The sequence below is a fragment of the Siphateles boraxobius genome, unplaced genomic scaffold (genome assembly GCF_051911475.1).
Source record: "Siphateles boraxobius isolate OS27281-9 unplaced genomic scaffold, OSU_SipBor_1 46, whole genome shotgun sequence".
Lineage (NCBI taxonomy): Eukaryota > Metazoa > Chordata > Actinopteri > Cypriniformes > Leuciscidae > Siphateles > Siphateles boraxobius.
The window spans coordinates 17733574-17756361 of NW_027509097.1; the positions used below are offsets into that span (position 1 = coordinate 17733574).

Genomic DNA, 22788 nt, shown 5'->3' on the forward strand with positions numbered 1-22788 from the left:
GATGGTATGGAGAGCTTGGTCAGTTTGGCTTTGAGAAGATCAGGCATGATGGTATTGAAGGCCGAACTGAAGTCCACAAATAAGATCCTTGCATAAGTCCCAGGTCTGTCGAGATTTTGCAGGATATAATGCAGTCCCATGTTGACTGCATCATCCACAGACCTGTTTGCTCTGTAAACAAACTGAAAGGGATCCAGCAGGGGTCCAGTGATGTCCTTCAGGTGGGCCAGCACCAGTCTTTCAAACGTCTTCATTACCACAGACGTGAGAGCGACAGGTCTGTGGTCATTAAGTCCAGTGATTTTGTTTTTTTAGGGACCGGAATGATAGTGGAGCACTTGAAGCAGCAGGGAACTTCACACTGCTCCAATGATCTGTTGAAGATCTGCGTGAAGACCGGGGCCAGTTGGTCAGCGCAGGCTTTTAGACAACCAGATGAGATGCCGTCTGGGCCTGAGGCTTTCCTAGTCTTCTGTTTTTTGCAGACTCTGCTCACGTCCTCCACACAGACCTTAAGCTCAGGTTGGATGGCAGGAGGGGGTAGGAATGGGAGTGCAGGAGGTGATGGTGAATGTGTGAAGTGCAGGTCTGAGCCGGTGTTTGTTGTGAATGAGGGCTTTTCAAACCTGCAATAAAATGAGTTTAAATCATCAGCCAGGTGTTGATTGTCCATAGATCGGGGGGATGGTGACTTGTAGTTGGTGATGTTCCTCAGGCCATTCCAGACTGATGATGGGTCGTTGGATGAAAACTGTTTTTTCAGTTTGTCAGAGTAGTTCCTTTCGAAGGATCTGGCCTGAAGATCCTGCTCTGCTTCATTAGTCCATCTTTTTACAGTCCTTATTACAGGTTTAGCTGATTTCAGTTTCTGCTTGTAGGTCGGTATGAGATGAACCAAAAAGTGATCAGAGTGCCCCAAAGCTACCCCGTGGGACAGAGTGATACGCATTTCTTATTGTGGTGTAACAGACGTCCAGTATATTACTGTCTCTGGTGGGACATGTAACGTGCTGTCTGTATTTTGGTAGTTCACGGGAAAGATTTGCTTTGTTAAAATCCCCAAGAAGGATTAAAAGAGAGTCAGGATACCTTTGTTCTGTTTCAGCTATTTGTTCAGCCAGCTGTTGTAGCGGCGCGCTCACGCACGCCCCAGATAGCACACTTCTATTTGATGTGATATTTACATCTGGAAGACGTATTTTTAAGAGTGTTTGCTTATCTGCACGTCTATAGGATGTTCCTGTCAGATGTAAAATAGATGTTTAGAAGATGTCTTCAAGATGTATTGATTTAGAATGCATGTTAAACTGACATCTTCTAAACGTCTATTTGACATCTGACAGGAAACGTCCTATAGACCTATTGCAGATGAGCAAACACTCTTAAAAATACGTCTTCCAGATGTAAATATCACATCAAATAGAAGTGTGCTGTCTGGAGGGATGTATACATTCACGAGAATGAAAGAGGAAAACTCCAGAGGCGAGTAGAAGGGTTTACAGTTTATGAAATGTGCCTCTAAATTAGGAGAGCACATCTTCTTCAGTGTTGTTACATCTGAGCACCAACTTTCGTTAATGTAGAAACACAATCCACCACCTCTCGTTTTCCCCGTTAGCTCCGCGATGCGATCCGCTCGGAACAGCTGGAAGCCCGGCAGATGTATTGCGTTATCCTGTATGGCTTCACTCACCCAGGTTTCAGTGAAGCACAGAGCAGCAGAGTTTAAAAAATCCCTGTTAGTGCGGGTGAGGAGAAGAAGTTAATCCGTTTTGTTAGGAAGGGATCGGAGATTCGCAAGATGAATACTGGGAAATGCAGTGCGGAGTTTAACCAGCGCCGGCTCGCTTCCAGCGTTTGCGTCTGGCCGCGCGTTTGAACAACACCACTGCCCCTCCGACGAGAATGTCCAGCAAAACGTCCGAATAATCAAAAACTGTAGAAAAGGTTTCTGGTGTGTGTTTCCTAATGTCCAGTAGTTCGTCTTTGGTGAAACGGATAGGAAAAGAATGACTTAACCCAGAACAAACGAACAAAAACAACACAATAGCTGGAGAGCCCCACACCGAGGAAGCCATCTGCGGCGCCATCTTGTATATAAAAAAAATTAATTAAAAAAATTCGGCATTTCAATTCCCCTGTCTACAGAGCCTTGATCCCTGAAGAATATTTCAACACATCTCATGACATGTGGATGTCCATTCTCAACCAACGTTAGGCTAGTCATATTCAAACTTTAATCGAGGATAGTAAGAATGCAAGGGCTCTAGATACTGCTTTGGATGCGACTAGCCTAGCGAGCTCCATGCATTGCTCAGTTCCGTTTACAGAGCCCAACGCAGCAGGGCAAATGGGTAACTGTGAGACGAAATAGTCGCGGGACAAAACACCACTGTTCCATTACGATTAAAACAACAAACAGGTTCTCCCCACTCAGTGATGCTCCCACTGAGAAACCTGTTGAAACCCTAGTTATTGGCAATTCTATTGTACAGAATGTGAAAATTGAGACACCAGCCACCATAATCACATGTTTGCCAGGATCCAGAGCACTTGACATCAAAGCAAAGTCTGAGATCACTAAAATACCATTAAAGGGGTGTGTGAACTTGCCAGTATGATGTAAGACACTGTAATATGCTCTGGCCCCCTTCACCGGAGTGACGAGATACGTAGCAGACTATAGTCACTCAATGGGTGGCTGTCTAAGTGGTGTCCGCAGAATAATATAGAGTTTAGAGACAATTGGAAAAGTTTTTGGGGCAGATCAGATCTTGAAAAGAGATGGTCTTCATCCCTCCTGGGGTGGTGCCACTCTTCTCTCTTGTAATATGGCACATAGTCTTAGAGTTTGCACTTGACTAACTGGGGCCCAGGTCATGAAGCTGACAGACTGGCTAAACCGACCTGTTTGGCATCTAAGCTAATATTAGTCTGTCTGACTTATCCTTATCCTGAGGTTACTCTAGTCAACCGCATCTGGACCATATCCAGATGAGATGGTGGACCTGCACCTAGACAACCAAAATGCAGCTCTGAATGTCAGCAGAGACTAGACAATCCCCTGTGAAGGCCTCGTTGACATGATAGCCATCGGCACAATCCTCAGCGGAGGCCACGAGAAACAGACAGGTCCTCGGCACGGACCCTATGGCCAGCTTCGGCTCCATATCGGCGTGATTGTGATGAATGGATCTTCAAGCAAAAGGAACTGGACGAATATTTGAATGCAACCGATCCCGATCTAAATTCTGACTTGTGATGCAGCCTGAATCATAATGACACCGTTTCTGTCAGGACCACTATAGTCAAAGATGATTGACAATTAGCATATAATTATATATATATAGTTCTGTTTTGGGCAAGAACTCCCTGTTTAGCATGGAAAAGAGCTGGGAGAGCAGCGATAGAATTCATCTGTTACCTCTGTCAAATGACCAGGACTGAAGAGTTTGGGACCGTGAGACTTCTGAGTGATATAAGAATCCGCATGAATGAGTAACTAAAATTAGAGTAAAGAGTTAAATAGAATAATCAAATGTCTAGACAAATGATTATATAAATGGCAAAACAAAAATCAATTGGCATTCTAAACTAAATTCGAGGTCATGATAAATTGTAATCAGATCAAATTTTGAATATTCAAATAATTTGTGTACCAAAAAGACAGAATTCACAGGTAACCTTCAGCCACACCGTTGTACACCATAGTTGGGCCAATTGGGTGGACCTTACACACACATAATTCCATCTCTACATCCTGTGGTAGATATTTTAGAGGACAGCAACCTTTCTATAATTTATGATATGTCTCTGTGTACGGTGGTACTCACTGTACTAACTTGAATTTTTTCACGAATCCAGATAGACTGGCAATACGTACTGTAGATAAATAGCTGCGATGGCAAAGAGCACCCGCAGTTTTTCGTTCATCTTTAATATTAAGCATTTTATGTACTGATTCCATTTATATTTCTCCCAGTGGCTTATATTATTGGCAGTTTAGTGTTAAGTGATTAATTTACACCAAAACAAAAGATAGAATATATGCCTATGCTATGTCACACTAGTAAATGAACATATCCCAGCTGTCATAACATCGAGCTCTGTCAATGGGACAACTCAATTCCAAGGATCCTCTGAAGGTAGCATTATTCGCATCCTTCATTCAGCCTGTTTTGTAGGATGCATGTGTGTCCTTTGTGTCCTCCAACCACCCACAATCCTTTGCACAAATTCTAATTTACAAAAATGAATTAGCAGAAAATAAATTGGCACTGAGATAAATGCATTATTGCTTTTTTTTTTTGTAAATTAATCACATAATTCTAAACTGTGTTGTAAACCAATGGGAACCACAGATGGTTGTCAAATACCTGTGCTGCAGGCAGTTAAAGTTGCAGTAGGGAGTTTTGAGAAAATGTTGACTTAGCCTGAAAATTTGAACAAGCACAACTTACAGGTCCAACACCCTTGCTCTCTGCTACGCTACAGCCCTCCCTCCACAGCTCCTCCCCCACAGCGGAGCCTGCCGTGAACGCGCAGGCTAGTAAGCAGGACCACCGATGACGGCGGATTATAAACAGTTATGGAACATTCACTAATAGGGACGAAACATCAACAATATGCTTTACATTGACTATGGCCTGCCCATACTTTGATTACAAACTTGGTCCTCAAATCATTATGTATTTTGCAATACATGTAACTTTATAAGGTTGCACTCTTTCTATAAGTTATAGCTACTAAGATAACGTTAAATGATTAGTTCACTTTAAAAAAAAACTTTTGCTGATAATTTACTCACGCCCATGTCATCCAACATGTCCATGTCTTTCTTTCTTCAGTCGAAAAGAAATTAAGTTTTTTGAAGAAAAAAATTCCAGGCTTTTTCTCCATATAATGGACTTCAATAGGACACAAACGTTTCGAGGACCAAATGACAGTTTCAGCGCAGCTTCAAAGGGCTTTAAACGATACCAGACGATGAATAAGGGTCTTATCTAGTGAAACAATCGGTCATTTCAAAAATAAATAAAAAACTTTAAGTTTTATAAGCACAAATGCTCCCTTGCTCTGTTCTGTGATGCATGTTCGTGATCCTGTTCGAACTCGTTCATCCAAATGAACAAATCTTTTTTCGAGTCATTCGTTCGTTGAATGATGTAAATGACTCGAAAAAAGATTCGTTCATTTGGATGAACGAGTTTGAACAGGAGAGTCACGAACGACGGTACGCGCTCGCCCTGTGCAAGAGAGGTGTGATCCGCGCGTACACGAGCGTGATTGAGACTGCTAAGACATTCCTCCTGGCACTGATTGGTTGTTTCTGACCGGGAGCGGTGTATTTCTGCAAATGGGAGTAGGACCACAGAGCTTGATTTTTTTCACAGATTATCTGTCTCATATTCTACTTTCAGGGCATAATGACAGTTTTAACAAATATTTGTTTACAAAAGCTACCTACTGGAGCTTTAATATAAAGGCTTTATTAATAAATAGTATTTTTGTGACATTATGATGGGGTGGAAAGATTTATGACGTTGCCATGTGCTCCTATATCGCCTAATTATATTGTTTAATGCTGAGGAGGACTCTATAAGCCTCCAGAGGACTTTGCTCCTGTTCTTCAAAGGGTTTTAAAACGGTATGGTATTTTTGCTCAGTAATGCCTTTTGTTATGATCAAGAGCTTGCTACACTTGAACAGTTCTTCAGTGATACTTTAGATGGTGCATGGTAGTACCAGAGATAACATACCCCGATGTCAGTGAAAATAATTCTTTGTAACTCAAAAAAGATATTGGCTGATAAACTGTGATTGAGGTCAGTAATGTGTCAATGTTCAATTTAATTTAATAATACAATACCAAGATCAGTCTGACAACCAACATGATTGTGATCAGTGTATCCTGGGTAACAAACCACTTTGCTCAAAAAATCTTACAGAATCAGACATGACATCAAGTGACATTATTTATTGGTAAAATTAATGCAGGTAGGTCATTATGTACATTTTCAAACCCAAAAAGCACACAAAAGATTTTTGCATCAAATATTTTCTGTAGTATATTTGTAAAAGTAATACAAGTTTAATGTATAACTAAAGCCACATGTTAACACAAATTATAATTGCACTTAAAATGACACATCCACCATTCCTACAATGTGTTCCCTACAATGACACATTAAAATACTCATTACTGAAAACCATTGCATTCAAATGACATTCAAATGAAACAGCATAATGACCAAGAAACAACTTGTCAAAGGAAGAAAACGAAAAAATGCATTTTAAATATGATCAAATTTAGACCTAATCCTAGGGCTATATATAAAAACAGCTTAGGGTTTTTACCATGTTTTGTGAAATGTGTAATTTTGATGATCAAATATTTATAATCTTTGTTAATTATTTGAGATTCATTTGTAATATTTTCATTCAGCTCATATAGTGTGTTATTTGGAAGGTAAACATTTTTGCATACCAATAAACATTTTGACCATCGTACACTACAGACAAATGGTCTTTTCAGGTAAAGTGGGCCATCCCTGATTTATTATGAAATGATCCTGCATTTTAATAAGAAATTAGAAAAGGACATTATTAACATAAATTCATATTCAACAAAAGGTTTCGGTTACTAATGTAACCCTCGTTCCCTGAAGGAGGGAACAGGAGACGTGACGACGTAATTGGGATCACAATTACGTCGTCACGTCGACATCACGTCGAACGTGAGCGACTGAAAGGGAACTAAAGACATAATAGGCTTGTTCGACTTGAACCGGCGCTGCAAAGACCGATCGGTTTATGACATCAAAGTACCACGAGAGCGATTCAAAAGCATAAGGAGCCGTCTGCTCTCTAATCGCTCTTCCGGTACTTTGATGTCATAAACCGATCGGTCTTTGCAGCGCCGGTTCAAGTCGAACAAGCCTATTGTCACAGTTGTGTTCTGTTTAGTTTAGTTTCATTTGACTGCTTCATGTCACGTGTCATTATCAGTTCATCTGTATCACCTGTGTCTAGTTAATCACCATCATCATCATCTGTTTCACCTGTGTTCTGTCAATCAATGTTAATCTGTGTTTGTATTTCCCTTCTGTTCAGTCAGTCTTTGTCCGTTCTAATGCTTTCTGTACACCTAAAGACTTTGAAAAGATTTAGAAAAGACTTTATACGATTATCAGCTCACATCTAAAGACTTGGGTTCGCAGTTTTTAGTCTCAGACTAAAGACTTGCGATAATATCAAACATGTTTGATATGAAAGACTAGAGAAAGACTGGCATAAATCGGGTCGCCGACTGCAGATTATCACCTCACCTTTAACGATCGAGACGACGGGAGCGACGGCTTGGCTATTCCCACAAATATACCCGTGCTACTTAAGACTGGTTTTTTGATCCAGGGTCACAAATGTAGAACATGCATAAGTCTAACAGAACATACTCTACAACATATAAAAAATTGGATTATAACATATGCAAAAAATAGGCTAACAAATTAAATTAATAAGGCAAACTGAACCTTAAATTTAACCATATTTTAAAGATTTTTTTCTACATTTTCTTAAAACACAGTTTACAGTTGGAGTCATCTCTCACTTTGAAGTTTCTGATTGGACACTTATTGCTGTTTTCATTTTTTTTCAATTATAAGTCAATTATACATAGTCAATTATAAAATAATCAGTGAATGTCAATTTATTAATGAATTTGTGTACAATTACTAAAGGTTAAATGGTCCACTTTACTTGAATTCACCCTATGTCTTTATCTGGTTTTGAAAATGCAACGCTTTACTCAAAGATCTTCCTCTCAACCGGAAGTGAACACGCATGAGAGAGGGAGCAAGCTAGCAAGAAAAAGAGAGATTTGAGACTATACGAATGCCCTTATATGGACATAGTTTGGGCATGTTTTATGCAAATTACTAGCTGTGGGGACACCCTCAGTTGGAATCACCTGGATTCATCATGAGGACTCACAGGGATTTCATTAGAACGAAAGTAAGAAGATTTACGTGTCTACGCACATGTTTTTTTAACCATTAATTGTGCATTCTTTAAGGCACTCACTAAGATTACTATCATACTCTTCATTGTCTGAAGTGGCCGAATAGCTCTTGGAGTCCACACACCTTTCCCCTTTCATTCGATAAATTAATCCCAGTATTTCATTGGCCTTCCAATCATCTGGGTGAACTTTGATACATCTCTGGGCAATGTTCATCAGTTTCTTTGCACTTCTTTCCCCCTCACTAGAATGTGGACTCATTTTCAAACAGTCCTCGTAGTGTCTGATTGCTAAGTTCTCACGTCTATTACTGTACTGCTGGAACTCAGCATAGTAATAATGCACTACATGCACATTATAATTTTTCTCTCTAGCTGTGTTAAATGCTCTGTGGAACAGACTGTCTGCCTTGGACAGTTCACGTCTCTCTCCGTATTGAACTGCAAGCTCACACATGGCAATGATAAAGAAATCTTTCAGAGAAGTTGCCTTTTCTAAGTAGTAAATGCACTGATTTCGTGCATTGTTTACCTCATTCTGGCTTCCTCTGTCTAGTCGTTTTTCTTTCTGTAAATTAATTTTCTTGGTCTTGTAGCACATTGCCAACTGATGATGTATGAAACCTGAGTCTGGTGAACTTTCAAGTGCTTTCTTCAGCAGTGCAATGGACCTGTCTACAGATCCTTGATTCCTGAAGAATTTCCCAACATACCTTATGACATGTGGATCTTCTGGAGAGCCATTCAGAGCTGTCTCCATTAGTTTCTCAGACTCTTTCATCAACTTTTTGGAACATAACAAAAGTTTAAGTCCAAGAAGAATTCTTGAGGCATGATCATCTGGGTTTTCGCCAATGGTCAGTCTCAGCTGTTTGATCGCAGGTGAATCCACAGTGCAAGATGTACCAGGTTCAGTGCGATACAGAGCCTTGGCATAACCAGCGTTCCACTCGCTATTTTCTGGATCCAGTTCCACGGCCTTCTGGAAAACTTCTACAGCTCTGTCATAATATTTGTGACAGAATTTGAGATAGGCCCATCCTTTCTCACCAAGCACCTCTGGAACAGATGAAGAATGGGTTTGAAATGTTTCATTAATCTTCTGAAGCTTCATCAGGTAACTTTCAGCCTCTGTGTAGTTCTTCATGTGGTAGTTTATCCAGGCAAAATTTCCATAGGTGACAATTAGAGTCTTGTCACAGTTCTCTCCAAGGTTTTCTTTAATCAGTGTCTCAGATTTCAACAGGTGGCTAAGGGCCCCTTCTTTGTGCTCAAGAAGGAATTCCACATATCCTAAAGAGCAATGAGTTCGTGCGACTCCTAGTTCCCCCCCTAGACCCATCTTGACCTGTTCCTCAAGCCTATGGAGGATATCTGTTAAGACTAGATCAACTTTTTTAATGTCCCAAGTGAAGTGACACTCCAGCTGATCCAGTTTTGATTGTATACTCTCCTGAATTGAACTGACAAGAACACAAATGAATTAGCAACTCATTATGAAATAAACAACACATTAGAACATCATTACTCCTTCTAACAAAATGCCTTAAAATTAAGTAGGGAAAGGGGAGAGTGCTTCTGTTTGTTGTTGTTGATTTTTTTTTTTTTTTTTGCTATACAGTACATCTCAAACTTTAATTTGTGTGTGAATTTATTGTAGTTTTTAAAATTGTTATGCATTCATTCATGCATACACATACCCATAACCATAACCCATTTAGCGTTAAAAAATATATAATAACAAAAATGTATTGTTTGTTTATTCAATATTGTTTATAATAATATAAGCTTTAGTGGCAGTGCTTTAAAGTCACAGCTTTCCACAATAATTAATTACATACATAAACACTTTTCTCACACTCAAAGTGCGTTAGAGTGAGAGGGGAATCTCCTGAACTCCACAAGGACATATAGGGATAACCCCTACTCTTGTAGTGAAACACCCTGGGATTTTAACAAACCACAATAGAGTCAGTACTTCTTATAGTTACAGTGCTTTTTATAGTAGGTTATACACAGATGAGCCAAAACATTATGACCACCTGCCTAATATGCTGTTGGTCCCTTGCGTGCTGCCAAAACAGCGCTGACCCACCGAGGCACGGACTCAACAAAAACTCTGAAGGTGTCCTGTGGTATCGGCATCAAGATGTTAGCAGCAGATACTTTAAGTTAAACTTGATGGTCCAGCACATTCCACAGATGCTTAATTGGATTGAGATTTGGGGAATTCGGAGGCCAGGGCAACACCTTGAACTCTTCATGATGTTCCTCAAACCATTCCTGAACAATGTGTGCAGTGCTTGAGAGTGCATTTGTTGCGCCCCTGTAAAAAGGGAAATAGAAAGTACGACACGGACACAATGTGGCTTCAGTCAAGTCCAATGTTGTAATGCATTTACCATGAACAGCATAATAACATGTTTACTCAGTATCACAATTGAACATGTTATTTTCCCTTTACATGACATAATAATGTCCCTCTAAAACTACACAATTAGGAAAAATATCAGCTAGTCAGTTATAACTCCATATTACAAAATATCTGAGTTAACTTTTAAAGTGAGTTACCAAAAATATATATCAAAATATATTTACTGCATCTTAAAACAACACTGGCAAATAACCTTGAAAATGTACATTAATAAAACAGACTATTTAAACAAAAGAGATTTAACTTTACCCTGTAAATTGTTTAGAAAAATATAAACAGCACAATATAGAATATTCTGTAATGCTAAATACTGCTGTTTTATAGTTATTCATTCAGAATACACTTAACATTTTAACCTCAGTAGTAGCGTTGCACTTAAACAGAAAGTACATTGCCTCTTCACATTAAACACTATTTTTTTTAATAAACTTTAACAATAGCGCTTTTACCTTTTCCCTACGATATAAAACAAATACACAGAGAAAACGGCCGCGCCGGCGGTATTACATTACCACCACGCTTTAACCTCGTTCCACATGACATAGCTAGCATACAGGCTACACTGGAGCAACACTTCACGGTTAGCCTACTAAATGTGCATATATCAATTACTATAATCACTAACATTTACTCCCTGCATGTTCCTTATGGTATTAAACACATATATAAATAGTTCAAACATACTACAGCCCACTTTCTTACCTGTAAAAAGGGAAATAGAAAGTACGACACGGACACAATGTGGCTTCAGTCAAGTCCAATGTTGTAATGGACGAACGTAAGCCGCACGTTCCGTACACAGGCTGAACGAGGCATTAGCAATCGTTAGTAGATCCTCCGATCACAAACCGGTATTTAAAGTTGCGGCAAAAGAAAGTGAAACTTATATAAACAAGCAAACACTGCATATTGTAATTTAAGGTGCATTTCCCCAAAATGTTATAGAAGTTAAATAAGACAGCATTTTAAACACATATCATCTTTTTATCCTATTAATCTCTTTAGCCTCCTTTACCCAAAAAGCAATGGATTACTGATCTACCGACCATAAGTGTATTTTCTTTCTCCTGTTTTATAAAGAAATGAATTAAATATTTCTTAACCAAACAGTGCAGCAATGCAATGACTTTTGAAGCATTTTAACTTTTTAAAATTAAGATATAAAATAAAGATTATTAACTTACCCCTTTTTATGAACCACATTAAGTATCTTTTAACTTGTATCAGTATTTAAGTATCTTTTAACTTGTATCAACCCATTCAATGTATAAGTATTACATCATTTTTATCATCCTTACATACTCCCCTTCAACACAGATGTCGTCCTCGACATCCCAACCAACAGATGGGTAATGATGAATGCAGTTAAACAGTACATATGATGTCACCAGATAACCTTTGCAACAGTTCGTATACAAGCGCTTAGCTTATTCAAAAGTCCAGGAGTGTGTGTAGTGTATATGTTAGCACTCGGCTTGTCCATCAGTCCATCATTGAGTAATGAATGAATGTGTGTGTGTATTGTTAACACTCAGTTCATTCAACAGTCCATCCATGAGTGAAAAATGAATGTGTGTATGTTCAACAGTCCATCCGTGAGTGTATGATGTATGTGCATAAGTGTGTTAACAGTCAGATTGTCCAAAAGTCCACCAATGAGTGTATAATGAGTGTGTGGGTGAGTGCGTTAACACTCAGATTGTCCAAAGTCCACCAATGAATGTATAGTGAATGTGTGTGTGTGTGTGTTCCACATTCAGTACCCTGGTACAACAACAGGCTGGTAGTCAAAGCGCTGTACTGGAACCATCCATGCACTTGCCGCTTGCATGGCTCTATAAGGTGCTGGTGGGTACCACTGCATGGTGTCACTTGTGAGTCCAGTGCTGTAACAACAAGGATTGCCCAACTGATCATATGTGAAGACTCTTGGAGGTCGTCTCTCTCTTACTGGTCGCTGGTATCGCTGTTCATGTCCACCGTGGGTTCCACTCTGAACAGGTGACTGCACTACAAACGTTCTCTCCTCCAGAGCAATGTCCTCTTGAGCAGTAATCTCCTGTTGTCCTGATGTGTCCCTCTCTGTCAGTGTGTCTCCACTATCCTGCTCGAGCTGGCAAATGTCCTGTTGCTGAGGCTCAGAATCCTGTGACAGTTGTTCAACTTCCCTGTCGGCATTTTGACTGTCTGTGTCTACTTCGGGCTGTATCACAGAGAGAGGCTGATCCCTGGGCGGATAGTATCCATAGTCATCTTCATCACTATCCTCAACGTCTGCTTCTTTGTGTTGTTGCTCCCTTCCTTTGCGGGTCCATGCTGTGATTTGTCTTTTTGGTTTAGCTGATTTCAATTGTATTTCCAGTGGCAAATGGTCACACGGCAACAGCAGGTTACGATGCAGTATCCTACGTCCTCTCGCTTTGCCTTGTTCTGGTATCACTTCATATATAGGCATGTCTTTTCCCACCCGACGGATAACTTTGTGAATGCAATCTTCCCAGTGGTTTCGGAGCTTCCCTGTTCCACCCCTGGGAGTCAAATTCCTGACGAGAACCCGGTCACCCTCGTGCAATACAGAACTCCTCACATTGCTGTCATAATTTCTCTTACTCTTTTCAGCACTTTTTTTTGCGTTTGCCGTTGTGATCTCATATGCCTCTTGCATCTGTTCTTTCCACCTTCTCATATACTCCTGATGATCAGCAGTCCCAGCCTCTGGTGTCAAGCCAAACAATAAATCCACCGGTAATCTCGGTGATCTTCCAAACAGGAGGTAGAAGGGGGAGAAACCTGTGACCTCACATCGAGTGCTGTTGTATGCGTAGATAAGCTTGGGCAACGACTCTCTCCAATCTGACTTCTGCCTCTCTGTGAGCGTTCTCAGCATTTGCAGTAGTGTTCTGTTTAGGCGCTCCACCTGCCCGTTACCTTGGGGGTGGTACGGCGTTGTTCTGGAACCCATCACTCCACAGTTCTTCTTCAGCTGTGCAAACAACTGGTTTTCGAATTCCCCTCCCTGATCATGATGGATCCTCAGGGGGAACCCAAATTTCAGCGCATAATCATTAAATATCTTATCAGCTACAGTTTTGGCAGATTTCGATGTGGTGGGGTAGGCTTGTGCAAAGCGTGTGTAATGATCTACGATTACCAATATGTATTCATATCCCCCTTTACACTTGTCTAGATGCAGGAAGTCAATGGATACAAGCTCGAATGGCTGAGTGGTGACAATCGATGTAAGTGGAGCTTTTGTTTCTCGACAGGGTTTTTTCTGTTTAAGGCAGGTACAGGTCTGAGTGACATAGTGTTCAATCTCTCTCTGCATGTGTGGCCAGAAGAAGCGATCCCGAACAAGTGATGTTGTGCGTTCCACACCTTGGTGTCCCATGTCATTGTGGAGCTGTCTCATAACTGTTGACTTGTATATTTCAGGGAGAACAAGTTGTGTCCTAGTTGCAGTCTTCCTGTGAAGTATCCCATCTCCATCAAAGCTGAGCTTCTCCCAGTCACGGAGGAGACACCTGCTTCGTGCACCGAATGATTTTAACTGCTGTCCTACAGGTCTCTCATTTGACTGTTTACCGGTAAAGATGGGGCCAATATCTTGATCATCTTTTTGAGCTTGACGGAGAGCTGCTCTTGAAAGGGGTGTAGGCATGTCCTCATCCGTTTCCGCACATCCAGTAGCCATAATGGACCACACAGTGGGTGAAACAATTTCCACAGCTTGTACTGTAGTTTGCACAGAAGGGGAGGACATTTCCTCTGAACATTCTTCAATCATGGTCTCTATGTCACAGGGTATTCTTGAAAGGCCATCAGCATCACAGTTCTCTCTGCCCGGGCGATATTTTATTGTTATGTCGAAGTCTGCTAATTCAGCAACCCACCTATGTCCTGTTGCGTTCAGCTTGGCCGTCGACAACACGTAGGTCAGTGGATTATTGTCCGTATATACAGTACAGGATGAGCTAATTAGATAGTCTCAAAAGCGCTCGGTAACGGCCCACTTCAAAGCCAGAAATTCAAGTTTCCCTGAATGCAGATGGTAGTTTTTTTCTGCTTTGGTCAGTGTGCGGGATGCATAGGCTATTACACGAGGCTTCCCCTCCTGCTCTTGATATAGCACTGCACCCAGGCCTTGCTGTGAAGCGTCTGTGTGTAGGATGAACGATTTGTTGAAATCTGGGAATCCAAGTATTGGCGGCTCAACCAGACAGTCAATCAATCCCTCCAATATGTGTTGATGTTTTTCAGCCCACTTGATTGGCTTGTTTGATGGTGTCCCTTTATACTTCCCTTTCACTCTTTTTGTCCTTACATTCCGGTCCTTCTGCTTATCTGGGCCAGGGTCTAATTCCATTAGGGCATAAAGAGGGTTGGCAATGCGGGAGAAGTCCCTAATGTACTGTCGGTAATAGCTCAGTAGCCCCATCACTGCTCTCAATTCTCCCACAGTCCGTGGCCTCTTCTCCTTTAAAGCCCTAACAGCCGCAGTATCAGCTGGATCCATCTTGCTGCCCTCAGCAGACACGATGCGCCCCAAGTAGCGAACCTCACGTTTGAACACTTCACACTTACTTGGTTTCAACTTTATCCCGTACTGCCGTAGCCGCTGTAGCACTGTCCTCACATTCTCAACGTGATCCTCGAAGGTTCTACTAAAGACCAGGGTGTCGTCTAAATATGGGATACAGATCTCATCCCTCAGCCCCTCCAAGCATTCTTCCATACAGCGCTGGAAGGCGGCTGGAGCGTTCATCAGGCCAAAGGGGATTCTGATCCACTCGTAGAGGCCCCATGGTGTGACGAAAGCGGTTATGGGTCTGCTCTCCTTCGCCATAAAACCCTGATGGTACGCTTTCCCTTGATCCAAAAGAGAGAACCACGAATTTCCTCCTAGGCCATCCATTATCTCTTGCACTCTGGGGATAGGCTGGCGGTCAGGGAGGGTCTTTCTGTTCACTTCACGAAAATCTATACAGAGTCGGAGACTCCCATCTTTTTTTCGAACGCACACGACTGGTGATGCGTACGGTGAGTTAGACTTCTCCACCCAACCCTGAGCAATGAGGTCACTCAAGTAGTCCTTCATTTCCCGATAAAGTGGCTTAGGCACAGAGAGGTATGCTTTTGCTACAGGCTCGGTGTCTTTCAAGGAGATGCTGAGTTGAAGTTTTTCTATACAACCAATATCATCATCTGTTCTTGAAAAGGAGGCACACTCCTCTCGTAACATCTTATGAACTACCTCTCGTTCTGGCTCATTGAGGTGGCCCAGATCCACAGGTGGATCCCAAACATTTCCTGTAGTCTGATCCTTTACCGCCCTGATGTGATTTGTTGTAGCTGAAGGTGGAGGGCGGGACCCCTCTAGCATGGAGGCTGGGTAGACTGCTTGGATCTGCTGAACAGTTCCCATTACAGTTTTCCTTGCTAACACTATGTCATGATCTGTAATATTCTCCACGCTTACAGTAATGGAGGGTTTTTTTCTGCCCTTATTTACTTTTACGAGCATGTCACATAGTTCAAGTCCCTCTGTCCAGCGGGGGTTCACATCCGGCTCAAAGAGAAGTGTGTTGTCTTCATGTGGGGAATCCATATTTACATAACACTCAACTCTGACTGATGTACGTTTTGGTATGTTAACCCTCTCCCTTTTTGTCTTGACTATATACTCATCCACTGGTGTGGTGCCAACTTGCTCTACCACAGCCGTTACCTGCTCTACAAAAGCCGCCGCTTGGCCTGGAAATGCTGCCCTTACTGTTCTACTTAACTCTTCCCTGTCAGTAGTGTTTGACTGTTTCAGTTCATTGTCTATAATAATCCCAATCACATTAGACCCAATGATAGGTTGAACAAGCTTACCACCCTTCATCACAAGTGTGGGGACAATTACTTCGGTGTTGGATGCAGCCCCTGAAGCTAATCTAAAAGTTACCTCGACCCAACCTGTGTATGGCATGCTCTCCCCATTTGCTGCCTGTATGTCAAAAGTCTGTGTTATATCCAGAAGTTCTATTATGTCTCTTAGTTTTGCGTCTGGCAGGTTTTCTTCTTTCCATAGTTCATCAATTATGGTCACTTGGGAGCCTGAGTCCCACAAAGCCCGAACACTTTGGCCTTGGATGAAGCAATCAACCATGTGCTTTTCCCCTACCAATGGCGCCCTTCTAGCCCTTTTTGGAGTGGTGTTTGTAGTCATACACGAGAGTGCTTCACATTCTCTTTTGTGTGCTGCCCAATTATCAACTTGACATGCTCTAGAACAGTAAAACGCTTTCTTACAGGATGCACATTGCTTCAGGATTGGTCCTTTACCATTCTGTCCACAATGCACACATTTCTGGGACATTGCTGTGTTACTAGTCACTCCCTGTCCCGTGCGAGTGACCTTCCCCCGTTTAAAGACTCGCCTCCAAACTGTCTCTGTCCTCTTGCTCGACAACCCGCCAGAAAGTGCTCGCTACTGCCACACCTATAACAGTGTGTGCAATAATCTTCAGCTCCACTCTGTTGACAACCAAAACATTTTCTTCTTTGGCCACGATTTGATTGGGGGAAGCTGTACTGTGGGACAAACCTTTGCTGATACTGAGCAGTTCCCCCTCTGGGTCTGGGGTCCGTATTAAACCAGTATCCCTGTGCCGGATCCTGCACCTGCTGACCTGAGAATTGCAATGCTGATGCGCCATCGCCCCCCCCCTGCTGGCAGTGGCTGTCTAGGCATGTGCTGGGGCTGTTGCATGGACTCCCTAATGTGAGACACTTCTGCTTTAAGATCTTTCAACAGAGCCATCTCAGATTTAATTTCCTCAAGCTGGGAAAGAACAGCTGGGGCAACTTTAGACTTTTGTTGAGTCGGTGGGTTTTCATTCTTTTCGGTAGGAGCATCGTTGGACTGGGCTGAATGGATGGTAACAGGTCTTTGTTGTCCTGACAATTTTTTCTTGTTCTGCCTCTCTGTCTCATAAGCAAATGCTGTATTCATTCGCTCAAGCAACAATTCATCAGAGATGTCAGCTTGCTCCAGATAAGGCTGAAGATCCCGCCTGATGTTGTCATTCTGCAGGCCAGTCAACACAGTATGTAGAAACATCCTCTGCACCAATCCAGGGTCATATTGGAGACCTGAATCCGATTCCTGCGAAGCGAACAAAATCTTTTGTCTCAGGTCAAAAGTGCGAATAAGGAAGTTCTGTGGGGTTTCTTTGATGCCTTGCACCTCTGATGTCAACTGCTTATACAGTTCGGTAGCACTTTTCTCTTGATAATGACATCGGAGTATTCGCCTCAGTGTCGGTAAGGTCAAGTTGGTCTTGCCCTCTAAATAGCTGCGAAGTTGCATGCCTGGGGATATCGCTCTTACCACTGCGTCTACTATCTCAAGTTCAGGAAACCCCTTGCTTAAGCCATGTTCAATTTGACGTGCTAAACTTGAAAAAGTCAGCTTGTCTTTCTGACCAAGCTCACCGATTTGGCCAGCTATCTTAAAGTCCTTGTGCCATGGGTGAGGTGCAAGACTGTGAACTACACTCTGTGGTGACTGCCTGGTGGTTTTAGTTTCTCTTCTCTCTGGCTTACTGTTCTCATTCTGTTTCTGTGCGCTTGCTACCTGAAGCTGCAAGGCCTCAATTCCCTCCAGTATTTTTTTTTCCTCCCCGTCTTGATGTTCGCCTACTTGTATTGATGTGCCAGCTTTACCAGCTATCTGGAGCTCAGACATTTTGTCTTGAAGATGGAGTAAGTCCGCCATACCTTTATCCTCAAGCTCTTCTAGCTCCTCTCTCTGTATGTGATTTGAAATTAGTGTGATGAGAGCAGTTCGGCCCTTGTTGATAACATGTTCAAACTCTGCTCCGGCTATGATTAGATAGTCACACAACTCCACCAAACTTTCTCGGGGCAACAGACACAATGCCCTTATTATTTCAAGCTGTAACTCCTCTAACCCTGTCGACTCCATCTTTCCAGCTGAGTGTGTGGGCTAGCAGTGAAGTGGTACCTTTCAATCTTTGGGTAGTAGTAGCAGCTCCCCTGGTATGCAGAAATACCTCAGATCACATGCAAGCTGCCCAAGACGATCGGAATCCCACTGTCGCTGATTCGCCACCTGCTTCTGATGTTCTGGGTTATTTAAAAGGGATGTGTGACGGCTGGGGACATCTCTTGTAGACGCTGAACCACGCTGCACACTATCCCAGCGGTGCCTCCAAATGTTGCGCCCCTGTAAAAAGGGAAATAGAAAGTACGACACGGACACAATGTGGCTTCAGTCAAGTCCAATGTTGTAATGCATTTACCATGAACAGCATAATAACATGTTTACTCAGTATCACAATTGAACATGTTATTTTCCCTTTACATGACATAATAATGTCCCTCTAAAACTACACAATTAGGAAAAATATCAGCTAGTCAGTTATAACTCCATATTACAAAATATCTGAGTTAACTTTTAAAGTGAGTTACCAAAAATATATATCAAAATATATTTACTGCATCTTAAAACAACACTGGCAAATAACCTTGAAAATGTACATTAATAAAACAGACTATTTAAACAAAAGAGATTTAACTTTACCCTGTAAATTGTTTAGAAAAATATAAACAGCACAATATAGAATATTCTGTAATGCTAAATACTGCTGTTTTATAGTTATTCATTCAGAATACACTTAACATTTTAACCTCAGTAGTAGCGTTGCACTTAAACAGAAAGTACATTGCCTCTTCACATTAAACACTATTTTTTTTAATAAACTTTAACAATAGCGCTTTTACCTTTTCCCTACGATATAAAACAAATACACAGAGAAAACGGCCGCGCCGGCGGTATTACATTACCACCACGCTTTAACCTCGTTCCACATGACATAGCTAGCATACAGGCTACACTGGAGCAACACTTCACGGTTAGCCTACTAAATGTGCATATATCAATTACTATAATCACTAACATTTACTCCCTGCATGTTCCTTATGGTATTAAACACATATATAAATAGTTCAAACATACTACAGCCCACTTTCTTACCTGTAAAAAGGGAAATAGAAAGTACGACACGGACACAATGTGGCTTCAGTCAAGTCCAATGTTGTAATGGACGAACGTAAGCCGCACGTTCCGTACACAGGCTGAACGAGGCATTAGCAATCGTTAGTAGATCCTCCGATCACAAACCGGTATTTAAAGTTGCGGCAAAAGAAAGTGAAACTTATATAAACAAGCAAACACTGCATATTGTAATTTAAGGTGCATTTCCCCAAAATGTTATAGAAGTTAAATAAGACAGCATTTTAAACACATATCATCTTTTTATCCTATTAATCTCTTTAGCCTCCTTTACCCAAAAAGCAATGGATTACTGATCTACCGACCATAAGTGTATTTTCTTTCTCCTGTTTTATAAAGAAATGAATTAAATATTTCTTAACCAAACAGTGCAGCAATGCAATGACTTTTGAAGCATTTTAACTTTTTAAAATTAAGATATAAAATAAAGATTATTAACTTACCCCTTTTTATGAACCACATTAAGTATCTTTTAACTTGTATCAGTATTTAAGTATCTTTTAACTTGTATCAACCCATTCAATGTATAAGTATTACATCATTTTTATCATCCTTACACATTATCCTGCTGAAAGAGGCCACTTCCACCAGGGAACACCATTTTCATGAACTCAAGTAAGGTCACCTTTATTTATATAGCGCTTTATACAATATAGATTTTTTTGAAGCAGCTTTACAGTGAAAACAGGAAAATTATTCAATTCATTTCATCTGTACAGCAGCTCAATTGTGTCATTGTTCAGCTGAAGTCAGTTCAGTGTTGATTCAGTTCTGTTGTAGCGATCATCAATTATTAAATTAGTTCATTTCATCTAAAAAGCAGTTCTGCAGAAAACAGTGATGTCATCATGATTTTTGATTCAGACTGCATCACAAGTCAGAAATCAGATTGTGGATCGATAGCATTCAAATATTTCATCCAGTTCCTTTTGTTTGAAGATCGGATCCATCACCCCAATATGGAGACGAAGCTGGTCATATGATGGGGTGTACCTGGTCAGCAACAACTTTTAGGTAATTGGTACGTGTCAACATGCCACATGAGTGGTCGGACCAAGGGTTTCCGAGCAGAACATTGCCCAGAGCGTCACAGTCTCCACCACCGGCTTTTCGTCATCCCACAAGGCGTCCTGGGGCCATCACTTCCCCAGGTAAACGCCAAGTACACGGCCGTACATATGACATAAAAGAAACCGGAACTCATCGGACCAGGCGACCTTCTTCCACTGCTCCAAGGTCCAGTTGCGACACTCGTGTCCCCAATGGAAGTGCTTTTGAAGGTGGACAGGGGTCTCTGATTGGTCTGCTGCCTCGCAGCCCCATACCTCGCAGAGTGCGATGCACTGTGTGTTTTAAGTAAGTGGCAACCTTCTGGTCTCTCTCTTGAATCCAACACGGAAGTGACTTAAACTGCAATTTATCGACTGGCTGCTAGAGTCAATTACAGCACAAATTTTTTTTACAACCTGGTACAAAAAGTGGTTTTGGACTATAACTAATTTTGCCCTTCCTGACAACTGTGAGGGGGTGATTTTTTTTTTATAACTCATTTGTTTAAATTATACTAAGCCTTAAAGTTCTGCATAATTAAGGGCATGGCCACTCGAGTGACAGGTGGATTGCTGCTGCTGTCACTACTAGCCGTTTGTCTGCTGTCTGTTAGCCGTCACGTCACCTCAGCTAATCCCGCCATTTTCGGTTATCCAGGAATGACTCGCGGTGACGTACTGCCAAGATGGCGAAGGCCGGCCCTGCACACTTTGGGCTTCAAAAATGCTCTTCAGAAACCTACGGGTGACGTCATGGACACTACGTCCATATTGTTTTACAGTACATGGTTTTGACACATTTCTTCCATAACCAATGATATAATTTTGCGTGATTTGTGCCACAGTAGACTTTCTGTTGGCTCGGACCAGACAGGCGTCATTGCCCTTGTGCATGGATGAGCCTCGGGCGCACAACACCCTGTTGCCTTTTTGTGGTTTATGCCTCCTCGGACCACTGTTGTAAATTCTCACCACTGCTGACCGGGAGCAACCCACAAGTCTTGCCGTTTCAGAGATACTCTGTCTTAGTCAGCTTGCCATAACAATTTGGCCTGTGTCAATTTTGCTCAGTACTTTAACCGCCCATTTCTCCTGTAGCCATCATGTTGATTACAAGAACTGATTGTTTGCTTACAATCTAATCTAACAGACCTTAATATGTGGTCTTGTTAGGAGATGATCAACGATATTCGCTTTATCTGTGACGGGTCATAGACTCATAATGGCTCATCAGTGTATATCCCACCACTTTAGTAGTGAATTTGGATGCAAAGAGTGCACCCCCTGCTGACCTTACTAATATTTCTTCCAGCAGTGGCCTTAGTTTTGCAAGAAGTTTGCCACCAAGGGATTTACCCAAGTGGCACTAACTGCAGAGTCAAATGTCACCCAGCACCACCTCTCTGGATGTCTAATGGGGTGGAGGGATAGAGTTAGGGTGTGGTTGGATACTGTATCTCCACCCTTTAGGACCAAATTATATTTGCTCCTCCTCACTGGACATCTAGTGAGGGGGAGCTTGACATAAGCTCCACCCATTTGCTCTGCAGTGAGCAGCCTCTGATTTACCTGGCCCAGCCCTGCTTATCTTCAGTAGAAACCAAGAGAAAGCTGCATTCACATAGCTGCTGATAATGGTAAAGAGTCTGTCTGATTAGCCATTACATTTTTTCCCTTTTTTTTCTCTTTTTTTTTGCTTTATGTTTTTTTTTTTTTTGGGGGACAGTTTTTGCATGGAGCCTAGATGAAAAGTTTATGTGGTTATATCAACATAAGATTCAGATGATACCATTCTTTTATTTAACCAATTTAACAACATAATTTTAAACTTGAAAGAAAATTATAATTTCGTATTTGTTTTTTGTCCTGTAAATCGTATTTTTAAGTCAAAAAAGTCTATGCATCTCTCCCTCGGTCTCCTCGACCAGATTTCAAAACTTTCCAGACTGTTATAGCATTAACCATTGTAATTTAGTTTCATAATCAAGCAAGACAAATAATATATAGAAACAGCATTCACCTCATCTCTGACATTCTTTTTCTTGTAGCTTGCGGGAAATGATACGGGACAGCTCTGTCGCACAAGCTCAGTATGCTGCGTATCACTTTCGGTTCCTGAAAGAAGCGTCAGGCTCGTTCAGTTTCCTGCTTGTGTCTGAGCCGTTTCGGAGGCAGAGCAAAGGGATGTCCCGGGTGGCACT

At 41.6% G+C, this 22788-nt stretch overlaps 1 protein-coding gene across 7 annotated transcripts; it reads right to left on the reverse strand.

Annotated features, from left to right (window-relative positions):
- Positions 1–5962: 5962 nt before the first annotated feature.
- Positions 5963–22746, reverse strand: LOC143710188 (protein IFIT1 homolog B-like). Of its 7 annotated transcripts, none has more exons than XM_077201175.1 (4): positions 22608–22746; positions 18517–18689; positions 6950–9482; positions 5963–6772 (listed from the first exon to the last, which is right to left on the reverse strand). In XM_077201175.1, the coding sequence occupies exon 3, from the start codon at positions 9359–9361 to the stop codon at positions 8048–8050; it is 1314 nt and encodes a 437-aa protein (XP_077057290.1). In that variant the 5' UTR covers positions 9362–9482; positions 18517–18689; positions 22608–22746; the 3' UTR covers positions 5963–6772; positions 6950–8047. The 7 variants fall into 7 exon arrangements, with proteins under 7 accessions (XP_077057290.1, XP_077057289.1, XP_077057292.1 ...); XM_077201174.1 differs by having other exon boundaries at positions 18468–18689; positions 22608–22744; XM_077201177.1 differs by lacking the exon at positions 18517–18689 and adding an exon at positions 10062–10345 and having other exon boundaries at positions 22608–22704.
- Positions 22747–22788: the final 42 nt, after the last annotated feature.